This window comes from Felis catus, chromosome C2 (assembly GCF_018350175.1).
Source record: "Felis catus isolate Fca126 chromosome C2, F.catus_Fca126_mat1.0, whole genome shotgun sequence".
NCBI classification, from domain to species: domain Eukaryota; kingdom Metazoa; phylum Chordata; class Mammalia; order Carnivora; family Felidae; genus Felis; species Felis catus.
In genome coordinates, this window is record NC_058376.1 from 151,100,355 (window position 1) to 151,118,304 (window position 17,950).

At 45.9% G+C, this 17,950-nt stretch overlaps 1 protein-coding gene across 3 annotated transcripts in view; it reads right to left on the reverse strand.

Annotated features, from left to right (window-relative positions):
- Window positions 1-17,950, reverse strand: part of LOC101098738 (myelin associated oligodendrocyte basic protein) — a 49,984-nt gene that overhangs the window by 19,488 nt on the left and 12,546 nt on the right. The window contains exons 3-4 of one of the 3 annotated variants that reach the window (XM_019810906.3): window positions 4,447-4,656; window positions 3,940-4,185 (exon numbers count right to left, since the gene is read on the reverse strand). In XM_019810906.3, coding sequence (XP_019666465.2) covers window positions 3,940-4,185; window positions 4,447-4,652 — 452 coding nt within the window. In that variant the 5' untranslated portion in view covers window positions 4,653-4,656. Of the gene's footprint in view, window positions 1-3,784; window positions 4,258-4,446; window positions 4,657-17,950 lie in introns of those variants that run through there. The other 2 variants (XM_045037828.1, XM_006936519.5) reach the window with 2 other exon arrangements.

Below are 17,950 nucleotides of genomic sequence, written 5' to 3' on the forward strand. Positions count from 1 at the left end.
AGAGAGAGTGGTTAACCGTGCGCTCTAGACTGGGGACATGGAACCAGGCAGGAGCTGTCCAAATGGAAGAGTACCCACAGCTCATGGGACCAGAGGCCTCTCTGGCTAACCCCAGCCTCCGTGAGAGCCTGCTCTGCTCAGGCACCATGCTATGGGGACGGCCACGAGGTGTAGAAGCCTGCTCCTGGACAGGAAGGGATCTATGCCTCAGGTAGAGCAAGACTCAAGAGTTCAGTCATCCAAACTCATAAAAGCAATGATGCAATCTGAGAGGCAGGCAGACCAGAGCCCGATCTGAGAGTTACCTTTCCCTAACTCCACTGTTACCTGGGAAATGGTAGATGCATTTCTGATTCTGTTTGGCTGATGAGCCCAAAAATAGATTGCCAGGGTGTAAACATTGGGATGTGATTAAGCATAATATATGCCTGGGTGCGATTTTTCCACAAGCACGTAAGGAATAAATTCTTTCTAAGACATGAATACAAAGTCAATGCTTTTGCTTGTGTAAACTCAGAGAGGGCTCAGAAAAGGGACCAGAAGGGTTAGTTTGGCCAGTCCTGCACAAAGAAAGAGAAAATGGTCTGCGGTTTTCCAGAAGTACAAAATGCCAGAATGTACCTCTTGGCATGGGGAAGGACAAAAAGAGGACAAAGCCATGTCGTAGAAGGGTCTGAAATAAACTTGGGTCTGCACACCTGAAAAGCAGGCAGATGCCCCTTATCTAACAGTCTGAACCTCAGCCCCAATACGTGGTTCTGTCAGTGCACACTCTCAGACCCTCAGAGTAATTGCTCCGGGTCAGTGCTCTTTGGAAGTAAGTCCTAGCTTGTCAAGTATGTAAGTATTTAGAATTGAATTGTTGTTTGGAAGTCCCAATAATTCCAAACAAACTCGAAACTATTATAGATAGATATACTATTATAGATAGATAGATAGATACAGATATAGATAGCATGTAGTCATTCAGTGGGTGTGTTTGTCTTAACCTTTAGAAGCAATGCCCTGTCATGCCTCGGCCAATAAAATACCGAACCCTGCTTGCTTCAACTTGAGACTCAAAGCTAAAGCACCCTGTCTCCAAAAGACCAAATTCTGTGGAGAACCTGAGAGCCACTTAGAACCTTTACCCTCTAGCAATACGGTTGTCTTTCTTGGGCTTTGACTTTATCACCTGCTGAAGTGAGACAAGAGAGTGAAAAAGCAAGCTGGGGAAGGAGATGAACCAGGCAGGTGGGACCCCTGAATGTGGGCCGGGATAGACACAGACTGGGGCTTCCTGGAGGGAAGAACAACATCATTGAGGGAGGGGCCGCTCCGAAATCCCATCCGGGCGGCCGGACCAGGGGCGAACGTCATTTCCTTTGATTGCCCAGAGCTTGTTGCATTGCTGTGCACATGGTCTTGATGAATAAGCTAGAAAATACACTTGGGAAGAGATCGGTCCTCCAAGCTCCTGGTGTGCGGGGCCCAATCTGGTACAAGAAATTCTGTGAAAGAATGAGTCAAAGGCGCACACAGCACTGCTCGAAGATGTGCACTTGGCCCCAGTCACTCACAGGCCACAGTGGCTTTCAGAGAACCGCAGGTCCTCCGCTCCCAAAGCAGAGCCCTGCGGGGCCAAAAGAGGCTTGGCCCAGGAAACATGTGTCAACCCTAAAGGCAAGGGTGACCTGTGAATCCTAAAATCTTGAGGAATTGAGAGTAGGCTAAATTAAGAGGGAGATGCCAGGGTTTCCTCCCATCAGATATGAGAATGTTCAGTCGGGCTGCAAGGAATTCTACCAATCCTAAATCTTGAATATTCTCTGGTTCTTGAGATCTACCCAAGGGGGTTACTAAGGATCCGAAAGGCCTTTGTCAATATCTTTTTTAACCTTTAAAGGTCAGAATTCAGGAGTGGCACCATTTCAGAAGGGAAGTGTGCTTCAGAAAATCTTTTTTTGAGCCTGTCTTTAAGTGCAGCTTAGTAGCTCTGCCTAAGAGTGAATTTTTTTCCCATTAACCTTCCTCCCACCCCTTTGATTTGGGATAGCCAACGAGTGTCAACAGGGGGAATAAACTCGTGGCAAAGCAATGGCTCTAGTGCATCTCCTCAGGGAATCTGAGAAGGAAAAATAAGGATCTCAGGAAGGGCTCAAATGGCGTATCCTCAGTGTCATGGGACCCTATGAACAGAGGCTGCTGGGTCCCCCATCCCAGGGGAGCGACAATGGCTGAGGAGGCAAGGACAGCCTGATACCCACTGAGAACAGTTAACTGAGGGAAGCAAATCACACCAGCCTCTTGAGTTCCGCTGGGCAGAGACAGATGAACTTGGCGTTCACGGTCTTCCTCTCCTATCCATGTCCTGCTTGAACTCCCAGCCACCCAAGCAGCCATCACACAACTCACTACACATGGTGTGGCTTGAAGCCACCCCCGCAGATGACAGGCCTCGTACCCAATTGGTTTTCTCTACTTCTCACACTTCCTAACCACTTCCATATATCACAACTTACCTGGCCAGGCCCCCTGGACTCAGGCCCCTTGGGGGGCCCCCATTAAGGACTCGGTAACCCGGCACACAGCTTCCTATTCCAGAGTTAGACACTGGCGGGCTCTTACCTCCTTCACAAACTAACCTCACCCCATCTTGCACCTTTCTAATGCTCTCGCTTTTAGTGCCACGCGTGTGGCCCCTTCCACATGTCTTTACTGCACATCACAGACAACGTGGGTCACTTATTTATGGATGACGTAGGTCAGCGCTTCTCAAAGGGTGGTCCGCGTACCAGCGGAGTCGCTATGCTGGGGTGGAGGTGCTGCTTGTGGGAAAGGCAGATCTCCAGATCTCATGGGTCACCCAAGGAACTGGATTCTTTGGGGGGGGGGGCGTCTTTAATCCGCTCCTCCGTGGATTCTTCTGCATAGTACATCGGTAAACAGCAAGTGACATGCACCCCGAGTAACGGGCTATGCAGAGTAAGGATGAGATTCTCAAACACAATTAGCGCCCGCCATTAACCTACAAAGCAGCTTCATTTCCACATATTAAAAGAACTAAACAATTGGCTTGCCATGCGTGTGGGCAGGGACTATATGGGAAATCTCTGTACCCTCCACTCCATTTTGCTGTGACCCTAAAACTGCTCTAAAAATGAAGTCTATTAAAAAACAAAAAGCTGACCCTCCTAAGATGAGACAGACAAACACATCTCTGCCTCACCTTCTCTCTGCATAGGTTCCTTTTTACTCTCTACTTACCCTAGCCTAACCTCCTCTGTGAAGCCCAGATGGGTCGAACCCTGTTCCAGGCTCCCATAGCCCCAGCGTACTTACTGATTATGACAACGTTAAGGTACATACACCCTACACTGTGACCAACTACTCCCTTGTTTCATCCTGGTGAGTCACAACCTGACTTGTTCACTGCCGTATCCCCATCCCCCCACCATGACACATGGAACTCTGTGGAATGCTATCAAGTTTGTTGGATGAGTGCGCGAGTGAATGGATGATGTTGCCGCTGAGATTAACAGCAGCTGAAGTGTGTCAGGGGGACGGGTGGACGAACTGGCTGAACCTCTCCTTTTCTACACGTGCGCAGCTATCCCTAGAGTCACCCTTCTTGTCTCTGAGGCACAGCGATGGAGGGCCTCATTTGCGTGCTCTGTTTCTGGGGTGGCTACTCTGAGTTTATACAGTAATCGGTTGCAGTCCTCTCGGACCAAAGAAGCAACAGCTACTGTCCCCTGAAGTACTACACCCACAGCTCGATGAGGAAAACAGAAGCCACACTAGGTATTTCAAACATGGGGATTTAATGCAGGGAATTGACACGGGTTGGGTAAGGCCAAGAGAGGGCCATTGAGGTAGCCCAGACGTTAGTAAACACAGGACACAGCTACTAACCTTAGGGCTGGGGCAACAAAAGGGAAGAGATGGTGTTACCAGAACCTAGAAGCTTTGATGGGGGACCCCCCACGGCTGGTGCCCGGCCCTCTGTGGGGGCTGCTGCGCGGCGGCTGCTTGGACTTCTGAGGGGGGCGTTGCTTGGCTGGTGGTGGTCGGACCTCTGGGCGGGGGCGCGGTTGACGCTCGGACCTCGGAGGGGACCGTGGCTTGGCCGGTGCTCTGACCACCGCGGGGGGTGCCGCTGGCTGTTGCTTGGGCCTCTGAGGGGACGTTGCCCGGCGGCTGGTGCTGAGGGGGCCAAAAGAAGCTGGAGGCTGGAGCCATGGCTCTCCTCTGCTGCTTAAGGGATGCTGACAGGAGCTGGAAACAGGGAGGCAGGCCCTACCCCCCCCCCCCACCTTCCAATCGCCCTCCGGTACCTTCAGAACCTAACAGGGAGCGGACCGCAGGGCACTGGGGGAAGAGCGGCCCAGACTCACGGAACAGAGCAGGACGGGGCGTGGAGCCAGCGCCCAGCCGGATGCCCAGCGGGCAGTGCAGCCCACTTACCTGGTCTTCTGGCAGGCACAGCAGATCCAGTCCTCTTCTTTCTTCTGGTAGAAGCAGCCACTTCTACAGATGCTGTACTTCCGATCCACGATCTCCCGTTTGGAGTTGAGGAAGGTGAATGGCGGGCAGCAATGTATGCTGAAGTGCTCCGAAAACTTCTGGTTCTTGGAGAGTCTGGGGCCCTCCTTAACCGTTTTCTGACTCATCTCACTAGAAGTCATTGATGCGAGGAGAGGTGGGGAGACACGAAACAGCACGTCAGGGGGGAGCTTTCTACTCCAGGAGCCTAGGGCCGGCCATTCCCGCGGTCCAAAATTCACATTCAGCCTTGTCCTACACCCTGAATCTGGAAGCTCAGTTTCTGGTCCGGCTCTACAGAAAGGGATTCAGGGCTTATTAACTTTTTATTGGCCTACTTTTCAATCATGTTTTCCGAAAACGGACACTTTTTAACTTATGTGTCAATGACCCGTTTAGGATAGGAAAAATATTACAAAACCAAACACACTTGTGGAAAAATAATATTCTAGGTTTCAGAAAGACCTCTTCTTTAAAATAATGATAATAATAATAATAATAGGTTGGTGCTAAAACCGTGGTCACTGTTCATACAAAAAAATACTACACGGTCATGAAAAGGAACGGTCGCCATGTTTCCATCTCATGAACACAATGTTGAACCAACAAAAGACTGAACACAAAGGAATATAAGCTGTATGATTCGATTTACATGAGGCTCAAAAACAGGAAAAGCTTAGTCTACAGTGCTAGAAATCCGAACATAGCTATGTTTGGAGAAGGTGAGGTCTGGCTAGGAAGGGGCATCAAAGTGCCGGCCGGGGGCAGATGTTCTGGGTCTTGATCTAAGAGGTGATTGCTTGGGTGCGCATGTATGTACAAATTCAGTGAGCTACACACTTAATTTTTTTTTAATTTTTTTTAACGTTTTATTTATTTCTGAGACAGAGAGAGACACAGCATGAACGGGGGAGGGGCAGAGAGAGAGAGGGAGACACAGAATCGGAAGCAGGCTCCAGGCTCTGAGCCATCAGCCCAGAGCCCGACGCGGGGCTCGAACTCGCGGACCGCGAGATCGTGACCTGAGCTGAAGTCGGACGCTTAACCGACTGCGCCACCCAGGCGCCCCAACTACACACTTAATTTTTGTGCATCTCACTATTTACTTGGGTTAAAAAGAAAGAGGAGAAGGAGGAAGATGGGGAGGAGGAGGAAATCAAAGAGAAGTTTGAGTCTTGAAAAAAACCTCCCAAACAAGGGTAAAAAATTGAATCACTACAACACCCTTTTGGACAAATGCAGTAAGTGTCCCACCTAACACCACAACACTGTAGCACGCAGGGCATGTAAATGACTATTAATCAATTAAGAGTCAACAAATACACACGGTGACATGCATATATTAGACACTGAGAAAGTCCTTGCTCTCAACAAACCCAAGGTCAAGGTAGACACACAGCTGTGCCGTCCGTAATTACAAACTGTGATGGTGATCAATAGACGTATGTACAAAGGTCGAGGGAAGCACACTGAGAGGGGATGAAGACAGAACAGATGATCTGGGTTTTAAGGATGAATACATTAAAAACAACTGCGTTACTCTGAGGGGATATGTTTATTGTTTCAGGACATTCATGTGGAAGGTGGGTGGGTATCCAAAACACAGCAGCTACAGCCGCCATCTTGAGAGTCCCTCACCTCTGGAAGAAGCCCAGCCTTGGGAATGGATGTGATGAGTAGGAACTGAGCAAGAAGCCAGGCCAGGGAAGGCTCCCAGGAGGGGGAGTGGGCCTACCTTCACACTTCAGGGAGAGGGGCAAGGGAAGAAGGAACAGCAGAGGCAGCCAGGGAGGTGGGAGGAGTAGCAGCCTCTTAGAAGAGAAATTTCCAAATTTGCAGAGGAGATGGGCAACAGTTCTCAAAGAAACCCTTGGTGCAAACAGGCATTTTTAGAACAATGAGAAACTGAAGTTGAGTTTTAGGGTCTGATTCATTGTAAAATCCTTAAAGACGTGCCAAATCCTTACCCAAACCCTACACAATGTGGCAAAAAGTTCAGCTCAGGGTTGAAAATAAAGAAACACTGCAAGACTAACCTGTAGGAGTCATTTCTTTTCACTCCTGGCACATGGAGACAATGTTATCCAGCTTTTCACAGTCAACCCAGACACCCCCCCCCCCCCCCGCAATTCCTCCAGCTTTCTGGAATCCTCTTTTCCCAAAGGGGTCAGGTATTCAACACAAACAGCAGAAAATCTAGCACTTGCCCCAGATTTTTAAGAATGACTGGCATGGGGTAAAAGGGGGACTTAAAATCTCTTGTGACTCTGAGTCCCCGCTCTGACTGAACTCTCAATTCCTACCCACCTGACGTGATGCCTTGGCCCACCGCATGCCTGTCCAGACCCGCACCCAGCCATTTCTTCCCCCAGCACATCAAGGGAAATTTCTTAAATTCTCATTCCATGACACTTCTCACCCTCTGCCTTCCCCAACCACGTCCAGCAGGGGGCAGCCTCACCTCCTGCTACCCTCCGTGTGTGACTCCCTAAAGGAAAAGAGGTTCTCTTCCGTGGAACCTTGACATTCTTCCAGGGCAACCAGCTGAAAATCCACCCCTCCCCCCCTTTACCTTAGTATAATATTTATAGTCTGTGGAAAGGCTCTGGCTACTATTTCTCCTCGTAGTGGAAATGCAGCGTTTAGCTGGGGTACGTGATTAATTGCATATGCGCACTGCCTCTCCATCTCTGCCCGCACCATGTTCCAGTTCAGGAATGTTGAACCCCACACGCTAAGCAACAGCAATACACACGCGAGTCATTCTTTCCCAACACTCCAGGCTTACTAGTATATTAGTTATAACCACAAATAACAGCACAGGAAAGAACTCACATTTACTGAGCACCCATTGTATGGTGGTTGCTTTCTATACTTTACCTCCTTTTATAACATGGGCATTATCACCAACCAACTAAAGACGGGAGAAGCTAAAAATCATGACCAACTTCATAAAGCCAGAAAGAAATAGACAGGGGATATGAATCCATGTCTGTGTGACCCCAACATCCCTGTCCTTTGACGAGGTCCAACACTATCTGTGCCCTGCTGTGCTCAACCCTCCTCTCCCCCAAAAGACTGGACCTTGGGGGGCTGGAAATGGGCCAGAGAATGGGATAAGGCTGCATAGATGCAAGGGTCTATGTCTTGGGGTGAGAAAGACTGTAAGTTGGGAAAACAGCTCACCGAAGAAGGAAGGATAGAGACTGGGCTTGGGGACATCACACAATATGGCGGCCTAGACCTCCCTGCCAGAGCGAGAAACACATGATGGGGCACTGGGATGTAAACCCCTAGTGTCCTGAAGACAGTGTGTCCCACGGGTGCTTCCTCTGCCCTTCCCCAGTTGGCCCTTAATGGGTTTTAAAATCTACATTTACTGTTGAAAGTTAGAAAACTTGGATGGATAAAAATAACAAAAATCCCATAGTTAACCACTTACAAAATATTTGGACATTTTTTTATTTGGAAATATTTAGAGATAAATACATAGTTAATAAAAAGCAGGACCATACCTTACATACTCTTCAGATTTATATACTTGGAAAATCATCCATTTTAAGTTTTACAGATATACACATTATTTATAGTATTCTTATGCTTTTTAAATCTGTGATAAATTTTATAGTTACAGCCCCCTTTATAGTTCATATCATTTATTTGCATCTTGTCTCATTTTTCTTAATTCATCTTGCCAGTAGTTTTCCTACTATATTATTCTTTTCAAAAACAAGCTCTTGGTTTTCTTGCTTGTCTTTGCTCTTTTTAATTTTTTTCTAGTTCATTAATTTCTGTAGGGATTTATTATTTTCTTCAATTTTTTTCTAGGTTTATGTCCTTGGGTCTTTTTTTTTCTATATTCTATTTTTTTTTAATGTTTATTTATTTTTAAGTAATCCCTACACCCATCATGGGGCTCAAACTCACGACCCTGAGATCAAGAGCCACGTGCTGTTCTGACTGAGCCCACCAGGCACCCCTCTCTATTCTTGAGTCAAACATTTCTCACATAGGCTTTTACGGCTACAACTTTTCCAGTAAGTACAACTTTAGCTGGATACCACGAGTATTACCTTAAGCCATTTTCACCTCATTTTAAATATGACTGAGTTCTTTGATTCATCCATTGTTTTTAAAAATCTGTCGCAAAATTTCCAAGTGTGCATTGACTTCTAATTTTAACGCATTCTAGCCAGGGAAAGTGGTCTGTATGATAATGTCTCTTTGATAATTGTTGAGATTTGCTTTATGACCTCGTTCATAGTATTTTTAAATGTCCCACATGTGCTTGAAAGGACGGTCTTTTCCAGAACAATTTGGAATTATCTCTGCTTGGGCACAGCAGCCATATTGGACCATGGCTCAGCCCGACAAGGAAGCCATGTTGAGGAACACAAAGCCTGGAGGAGCCTGAGTCTGAGGACCGTGGAGCTGCTGTTCTAGGCCTCACTCTCAAACACTGAACATCTTTTACATGAGAGACAAAGTTGCATCTCCTTTAAACCACTATTATTTCAGTTGCAAGCGTGTACAGTTCAAATTGAAATGCTCAGTTTCCTCATCTAAAAGAGGGTGTCTTCATCCATGTAGGCTACCATAACAAGATATTATAAACTGGGTGGTGTACAAACAACAAAAATCTATTTCTCAAAGTTCTGGAGGTTGGGGAGTCCAAGATCAAGTTGCCAGCAGATTGCGTGTCTAGCGAGAAGCCCCCTCCTGGTTCAGAAGTGGCATTTTTCTTACTGCGTCCTCATGTAGTGGAATGAGCAAGGGAGCTCTCTGGGGTCTCTTGTATGAGGACTCTAACTCCATTCATTAGGCCTCCAACTCTCACGAAGTTCTTCCCAAAGGTCTACTCCTAACACAATCACATTGGAGATTAGATTTCAACATATGAATGTGGGGGGACACAAACATTCAGTCCGTAATGGAAGGGAAGAACAAATAATAATAATGCTTAAGAGATGCCTGGCCGGCTCAGTCAGTAGACTCTTGATCTCAGGGTGGTGAGGTTAAGCCCCACGTTGGGCATGGAGCCTACATAAAAATTTTTTTTAAATAATGCTTAAATCAGCAGCCCTTTGAAGATAATAAATAGGAAGAGAACCTAGCACTGTACCTAATGCAAATAATTTGCTTAATAAGTTCCATTTCCCTCTCACGAGAATTCCTTCGAATGGTCTAATTCTACGACTTTGTCAGACACATTCTCTAAGAATCTCAATGTGTATCTCCGATGACATTTAATCCAAACACGAATTACATCTTTACTGACATTAGTGGCTAATGGCAAATCTTTATAAACACTACACGATGTTTTCACAAAAGATATCAGCTACTTGTGGGGTGGCTCAGTCGGTTAAGCATTCGACGTTGCAGCTCAGGTCATGATCTCACAGTCCATGAGTTTGAGCCCCGCATCAGGCTATGTGCTGACAGCTCAGAGTCTGGGTCCTGCTTCGGATCCTATGTCTCCCTCTCTCTCAGCCCCTCCCCCACTTGCACTCTCTCTGCCTCCCCCCCAAAAAAATTAAAAAAATAAATTTAAAAAAACATTTAAAAAAAGATATCATCTAATTACACAGCAAAGATAATATGAACTATCTGGAAGGATGAAGAATTTTAATTCGAAACTGTAAAATATTGTCTCAAGGCTTTCCAGATGTTTCCACATACTCTAAAACTAAAGAGGAGGGAGTGCCTGGGTGGATCAGTTGGTTGAGCATCCGTCTTTGGCTCAGGTCATGATCTCCCAGTTCATGGCTCTGCACTGGCAGTGAAAAGCCTGCTGGGATTCTCTGTGTCCCTCTCTCCTTGCCCCTCCCCTGCTTATGTTTTCTCTCTATATATCTCTCAGAAATGAATAAACATTAAATTTTTTTTTAAAGAATAAAAGAGGAGGGAAAGTAAGGCAGGTATTTGAAGAAGAAGAAAAAGGAAAGGAAGGAGAGGAACCAAAGAGAGGGGAATAAGAACCACCCCCCCCACCCCTGCCACTATTTATTGACTACCTGCTATGTCCCAGATGCTTTATAGCCGTCATTTCTAATTTCCAAAGTAACCCTTCTAGCTAGTCCCTACTTAACCCATATTACAGATGAAGAAATCAAGGCCTGAAGAAGTAAGCCCTCCAAGATCATATAATACTACTAATAATAAAATGGCAAACTCATTTCTGTCCATTTGACTAGTTGACTGCCCAATATCCACTCTCCCCTTCAGTAAGAAACCTGGATTTTGTTTGGCACCCTAATAATGTCGAGTTAAGTACATACAACTGTGTGATCACACTGTAGCCAATGAGATATAGACAAAAGTCCATGAAGAACGTGACCTTTCTTTAATAATAGGCTTTATTCAAGAAGGGACTGCCCCCTGGTGAATGCATTCAGCCCAACTCAGCTGTTCCCCCGTTCCCAAGTGGTAAGATTATTTCAAACCCTTGGACCTTGGTCCATAGGGCTCCCTCCTGCTGCTTCCTACCCACCCAACAATTACACAGCAAAACACCTCCATCATCTTTGCTCAAAAGCAAGTCACTCCTTCGAAACTTTCCAGAGCCTTCCCTTCCCCCAAAGAGAAATGATAGCTTCTCCCTCTTTCCAGCGCCAACTTTGTGTGCTATACATAATTTTAAGAAAGCATCTGGAAATTTTGTTATGCCTGCTTCACCACCTCTTTAAATTTTCTGTCCTTGGAGGCTTGTTCAATGCCTGATTCAGAACAGGTGTTCAGTTGATACTTGATTAAAATGAGAGAATGAATAAGGACATTTCTCACAAGTGCTGCCTGTCCCCCGATGCTCTTTAGCAGTCCCCTCGTCCCCGCAGGGACCTCTGCTCTGGCTCAGGCAACAGAATCTGTTCAATGAGAAGGGCAACACAGGAAGGGACCTTTCCACCTGACCTTGAAAGTTATAAAATTGGGCTCTTTAGAAAGAGCATTTCCAAAGACTCTGTGAACCTGCAACATCTTTTCTTAATTCATGCAAATTAATTAGCAAGCTTTAGTCAACACATTTAATTACACATCTTAGAGATGGCACTAGCATCTCTGTATTTAAACATGTGTTTAAACATGGCTTCACTTTTCCCTAAGGGGACTGCAGGTGGCTACTAGGACCTTAAATGTAAGATGGATTTTCTTGGATGGAGATAGAGTGCATTATGCTAAGCAAAATAAGCCAATCAGAGAAAGACAAATACTATATGATTTCACTCATATGTGGAATTTAAGAAGCAAAACAGATGAACACATAGGAAGGTGGGGCGGGGGGAGAGAAGAGAGGGAAACAAACCACAAGAGACTCTTAACGATAGCGAACAAACAGGGTTGCTGGAGGGAGACGGGTGGGTGATGGGCTAGATGGGTGATGGGTACAAAAGGAGGGCACTTGTGATGAGCACTGAGTGTTGTATGCAAGTGATGAATCACTGAATTCTACTCCTGAAACCAATATTGCTCTGTATGTTAACTAAAATTTAAATTTAAAACATAGATCCAAAAACTAAAATGGATTTCAGGAGCGCCTGGGTGGCTCAGTCGGTTAAGCATCTGACTTTAGCTCAGGTCATGATCTCACAGTTCATCAGTTCAAGCCCCGCGTCGGGGTCTGTGCTGATGGCTCGGAACCTGGAGCCCGCTTCACATTCTTTGTCTCCCTCTCTCTCTGTCCCTCCCCTATTCGCGCGCTCTCTCTCTCTCTCTCTCTCTCTCTCTCTCTCAAAAATAAACAAACATTAAAAAAAATTTTAATACTTAAAAAATAAATAAATAAATAAAATGGATTTTCTTCCTCCCATCCATCTGCCCTTCCTACCATATTTTCTTAAAAGAGAATTGTAGGTATTTAATAGAAGTGGAATGTCACCCTTGTCCCGGGCCGTCCCTCTGACAAGGAAAGACAATGCAAGCAGTGAGCTGATGTGGCAGCACAGGAAGTCAAATGTGGAAATGGGTGCAGACTCTGTGAAGAGTGGACACAGGTCAGCACTTGGGAAACACACTAGTCCTTCAGTTCTTAGCAGTCAGATCCTCAGAGCCATGAGCAAAGGTCTACACTTATCTTGTTTAAGGAACTCAACGTGCGAAGCACAGGAAGCAAGCCTTCACCCCAATCATCTAGGGCATGTGAGAACAATATTCTGGCTTCAGATATCAAGACTCCAAAAGGGAGACAATGATCTGTCCCGAGGACTTAATGTGTCATATGGATTAAGGAATGGGATGTTTAATATGCGCTTAAACATTTTTCATTAAAAAATGAAGCGAGAAATTCTTCATTTATTTCAAATCAGCTCTGTTGTATCCCCCAGAAAGGACTTTTTTCATCTCACTATAACGGCATAATTGGTGTATCTGTATTGGCTGGGAAAGGAGAGAGAAAACTAACTTCTGAATTCATTCCACCGTGATCACTTCTGGCATAAATTATCTTTTCCTAGTAAGTGGTCGGTTAAAGTTCAGCTCCAGGGCAGAACTACTCCCCACCTCCCTCTGATCCTTCTCATGGTGGATAAGGGTACAGGGAGGCTGACGGTCCTCATGGCGGCGAGGGAAGGGGTGGCTGGTCTGGGTAGTGTCCTCGTCTGCTGGCCATGGGGTGCCATAGCATTAATAACACAAGTTACTGCTGATCCCACCAAGCCACTGCTCATCAGTGTCCCTGCTCAGTAACCCCCTATTCTGGTCGAGCTGAACAGGTGGACCTCTCAGCTTCTCCATGTCTACTCAAGGTAACTCCTGGTTCCCATGCATGAGCTACAGGTGGGGAACGGAGAACCCTATCTTGGGGCCATTGGCCTAGACAGCTCCCCAGCCAAACTTGCGCACTCACTCATGGGCCACATTGGACGTGGCTGACGGCAGGCCTCTCCCAGGGACTTGAAGCCTCTCCTCACTGTTCCTGTGTGTCAGTAGGACCTCCCCATCCCCACCCCCACACACCCCACACACATACACACAATTTCACACCTATCTGGACCTTTCTACGACACCCTACCACGTCCCCTGCTATGATTCTCAGGCTTCATCTGGAGAAAAGAGAGAACATGAATCCTTGTTCCTTAACTTTCCCTCTCTCCCCCAACCTTGAATGAGCTTCACAAGGTGAAGAGTTCCTGCAGAAATTTGCAAAGTGGAGAAGGCTTGAGCAAATAAGGACATATTCTTCCTAGACCTTTTCTTTCCTTTACTCAACTCCTCCTGATACATGGTTATAGATTCTCATTAAATCCCTCCCTGCCACCCTCTCTGCCTTCAAGCGATTAGGAAATTGGTAAGGAAGAGATGGAAAGTACCAGCAATTGTAATTCTCATAGACTAGTTTCGAGAACAAGATGAAATGTCTGGTATTTTTTTCTTAATTTTGTTTAACTTTTATTCATTTTTGAGAGAGCATGAATGAGGGAGGAGCAGAAAGAGAGAGACAGAGAGACAGAGAGAATCGGAAGCAGGCTCCAGGCTCTGAGCTGTCAGCACAGAGCCCGACGTGAGGCCCGAATCCACAAACCATGAGATCATGACCTGAGCCGAAGTCAGACACTGAAACGACTGAGCCACCCAGGCGCCCCTGAAATGTCTGGTGTTTAAAATACTAGGGGCACCTGGGTGACTCAGTCCATTAAACGTCTGACTTCAGCTCAGGTCATGATCTCACGGTTCATGGGTTTGAGTTCCACATCACATTGTGCACTGACTACTTGGATATCTCTCTTCCTCTTTCTCTCTCTCTCTCTCTCTCTCTCTCTCTCTCTGTGTCCTTCCCTGGCTCACACACACTCTCTCTCTCTCTTTCTCTCTCTCAAAAATAAGTAAAAATAAAAACGTTAAAAAAATAAATAAAAATAAAATAAAATACTAAATTAGGGGCACCTGGCTGGCTCAGTCAGTGGAGTATCGTGACTCTTCAGGGTTGTGAGTTTGAGCCCCACATTGGGTGTAGAGATTAGTTAAAAATAAAATCTTAAAAACAAATAAAATAAAATACTAAATTATCTTGGAGCATGGAGAATTAACTTCAAGTGCTTAAAATATTTATAAATCTTGAATGAATTTCTGTTAAACTTACCTCCACTTTACAATTTAACATTTACTCTGAAAAGCAAAGCCCTTGAGAGGAATAAACTCTTTTAACCTTTCATTCCTTGAGAGGAGACAGACATAAAATACATTTTCAGTAATAATGTAAGAATATGGAGGGAAAAAATTGTAAATGGGTTTTTACTTACTGGGAGGGACATTCTCTGGGGACAATGGTAGGAAGACCCCCAGCTTCATTCCTGCATATTCCCCCAGAAACAGGGGACGGTCTTTCAAGAAGTTGTCAGAACAGAAAAAGGACAGCATTCATTATTCTAGACATTTCTTAAAATCAGGCTGGCTTTTTTTTTTTTTTTTTAATCAGGCTAGCTTATTAGAAAGAGAAGGGAGGCAAGGGGATTTCCTAGCATTTTTGTGGAAATACAGTGGAATCGGTCACACTTTGATTTTTGTTGAATTATTAATATTTTATAATTGATTAATCATGGAATTATTCATTGGCCATTTGAAGACTGACTGAATATTAGGCAGCCCTTTCACAAGGTGAAAGAGATTGTACTGACATAGAAAACGTCCAAAATATCCAGTGAAGGCCACAGGAAGCTAGATTATTTATTGCATGGCATTGACTCGGGGCACCCAGCCAACCCAACTAAAACCAGCTGACGATCTATATGATAGTCTCTCAAGTACCCCCGGACACCTCCAAAGCTAGCAGCCTCAGTAGGGGCTGGAACAAGAGCCAGGGAGCCCTCAGCAAGGTGGCTGCACACTCAGACCCTGCCTTTATTTATTTTTTAAGATTTTATTTTTTAGTAAACTCTACAGCCAACGTGGGGCTTGAACTCACAACCCCATGATCAAGAGTCACATGCTTTTCCAAATGAGCCAGCCAACCACCCCGTGGACCCTGTCTTGAAAAGATGAGATACTGGTCCTCTGGAGACCTCAAGCAATCTTGGGCAAATCTTCAAGCTGGCGAGCTCCCTCTGACGTGTAGGAGGGGCTTTTAGAACAGTTTGTGACCACAGTGGACTCCAATGACAGAGGGGGCCAGGTGACATCAGGCTGCCACATGTAAAAATTATACACAGCAAAAGACCTGAAGTAAATGTGGCCAAACACAACACCACCCCTCAGCCATCCATTCGAACATTTACTGAATGCTGAAGTGCTGAGGCGAACAAGACAGAGAAGGTCTGGTTGCCCATAGAGTGCAGGGGACAGGGACGGAGACTGGCCAGCCCATCTCATGAACAAGATAGCACATGTATGACTGCAGCGTAATGAGGGCTCTGAAGGAAAGGAGTGGGATACTAAAAGACAATACAGCAGCGAGACCACTTTAGACTCAGGGGCTAAGGCGGGGCTCCAGAAGAAGAGATCATCTGTCTGAGATCTGAAGGATAAGTGGGAGCCAGAGGAGGACAGAGCTCCAGACAGAGGTCCCGAGACTTGATGTGCTGGAGAAAACAGAGAAAGGAGATGGCTGGAGCGTGGCGAGGCTTCAGGGGGAGGTGCGGGAAGGCCATGAAGGGCCTTGAAGGTGAGATAAAGAATAGGAAGAATGGAAGGCATTGAAAGATCTTGACTAGAAGAGGTAAGTCTTCCTGTTTATGTTCCGTGAAGATCCCTCGGGCTTCCTGCAATGTAGACTGGAGGCAAGGGGGAGTGGAAGCAAGGAGACCAATGACAGAGGACAGGGACTTCAGCCAGGGCAGGGGAGCAGAGGTGGATCTTGGAGGCAAAACCAATAGGACTTGAGGATGGGTTGGATGTGGGGTTCATGGGCAGTCATCCTTGCCATGCCTATGACTTGAGCGAATGCCCAGTGGAACCATTTACTGAGGTGAGGAAAGCCGTGGGGGAGCAGGGTAAGGGTACCGTTGTGAACACTCATTTATTCAACATATCAACTGAGCGCCTACTGTGCCCCAAACATGTTAAATCGGAGATGCTTATGAGGATCTAGGGGTGATGATGACACACAACAGACTAGAAGGATTGGCAGATGCCTCGAAATTGTGAAGGATCAGAGCCTAACTAGTTTCCTACAAGTGAACAGTCTGGTTGTTTCCCATCTGTTATTATTGCAAACGGTGCTGTAGTGAAGAAAGCGATACACCCTTCATTTCCCACGTGTGCAAATACCTGAGGGGTGAACCGCTAACAGTGGGATCACTGACTCAGGGAAGACTACGCATGTGTAATTCTAAAGACTTTGATGGATTTTTTTCCAACTTGCTCCCCATGGGATTTGTACGAATTACTGTTCTATACACAATGCATGATGGAGCCCATTTTCCCATCACCTCAGCAATAAAAGTAGGTTATTACACCCTCAGATGTTTGCCGATCTGATAGGTAACATGTTTCATAGTGCAAACCAAAGATGCAAATCTCAAAATGTTTTAGATTTGGAAAGGCTATACGTCTGATTTACCGTATTGACAGAATAAGGGGGGAAATAAACACTAAGTAACAAACACTAAGAAAGCATTCACTAAAATTCAATATCCAGTCATAACAAAAAAACTCTTAACAAAGAAGGAAGGGAAGGGGATGTTCTTAATGTTATTAAAAGCTAGCTACCGGGGCGCCTGGGTGGCGCAGTCGGTTGAGCGTCCGACTTCAGCCAGGTCACGATCTCGCGGACCGTGAGTTCGAGCCCCGCGTCGGGCTCTGGGCTGATGGCTCAGAGCCTGGAGCCTGTTTCCGATTCTGTGTCTCCCTCTCTCTCTGCCCCTCCCCCGTTCATGCTCTGTCTCTCTCTGTCCCAAATATAAATAAACGTTGAAAAAAAAATTAAAAAAAAAAAAAGCTAGCTACCAAAATATCTATAAATAACAGCTTACTGTGGGTGAAATCTTAGAAACATTTTCATCTGAATCAGATACCCCAGGAAGGATGCTCTCACTACCACTATCTACACCGTGCTTGAAATCCTAACCAGTCAAACAAAACACCGTGAAACTCTACAAACTGTTAGAACTGAAAAGAAAGTTCAACAAGATTTCTGGACACAAGATCAATATTCCAAAATCAGAACCATTTAAAAAAAATTTTTTTTTAATGTTTACTTATTTTTGAGACAGAGAGAGACAGAGCATGAATGGGGGAGGGTCAGAGAGGGGGAGACACAGAATCCGAAATGGGCTCCAGGCTCTGAGCTGTCAGCACAGAGCCCGACGCGGGGCCCGGACTCACGGACCGTGAGATCATGACCTGAGCCGAAGTCGGCCGCTCAACCGACTGAGCCACCCAGGCGCCCCTCAGAACCATTTTTAAAGATGAAGAAGATTGAATCAGAATTGTAAAATGAAAGAATCCATTCAAGCCGGACACAACACCACAGGACACCTACAAGTTGAAGGATAGCTGA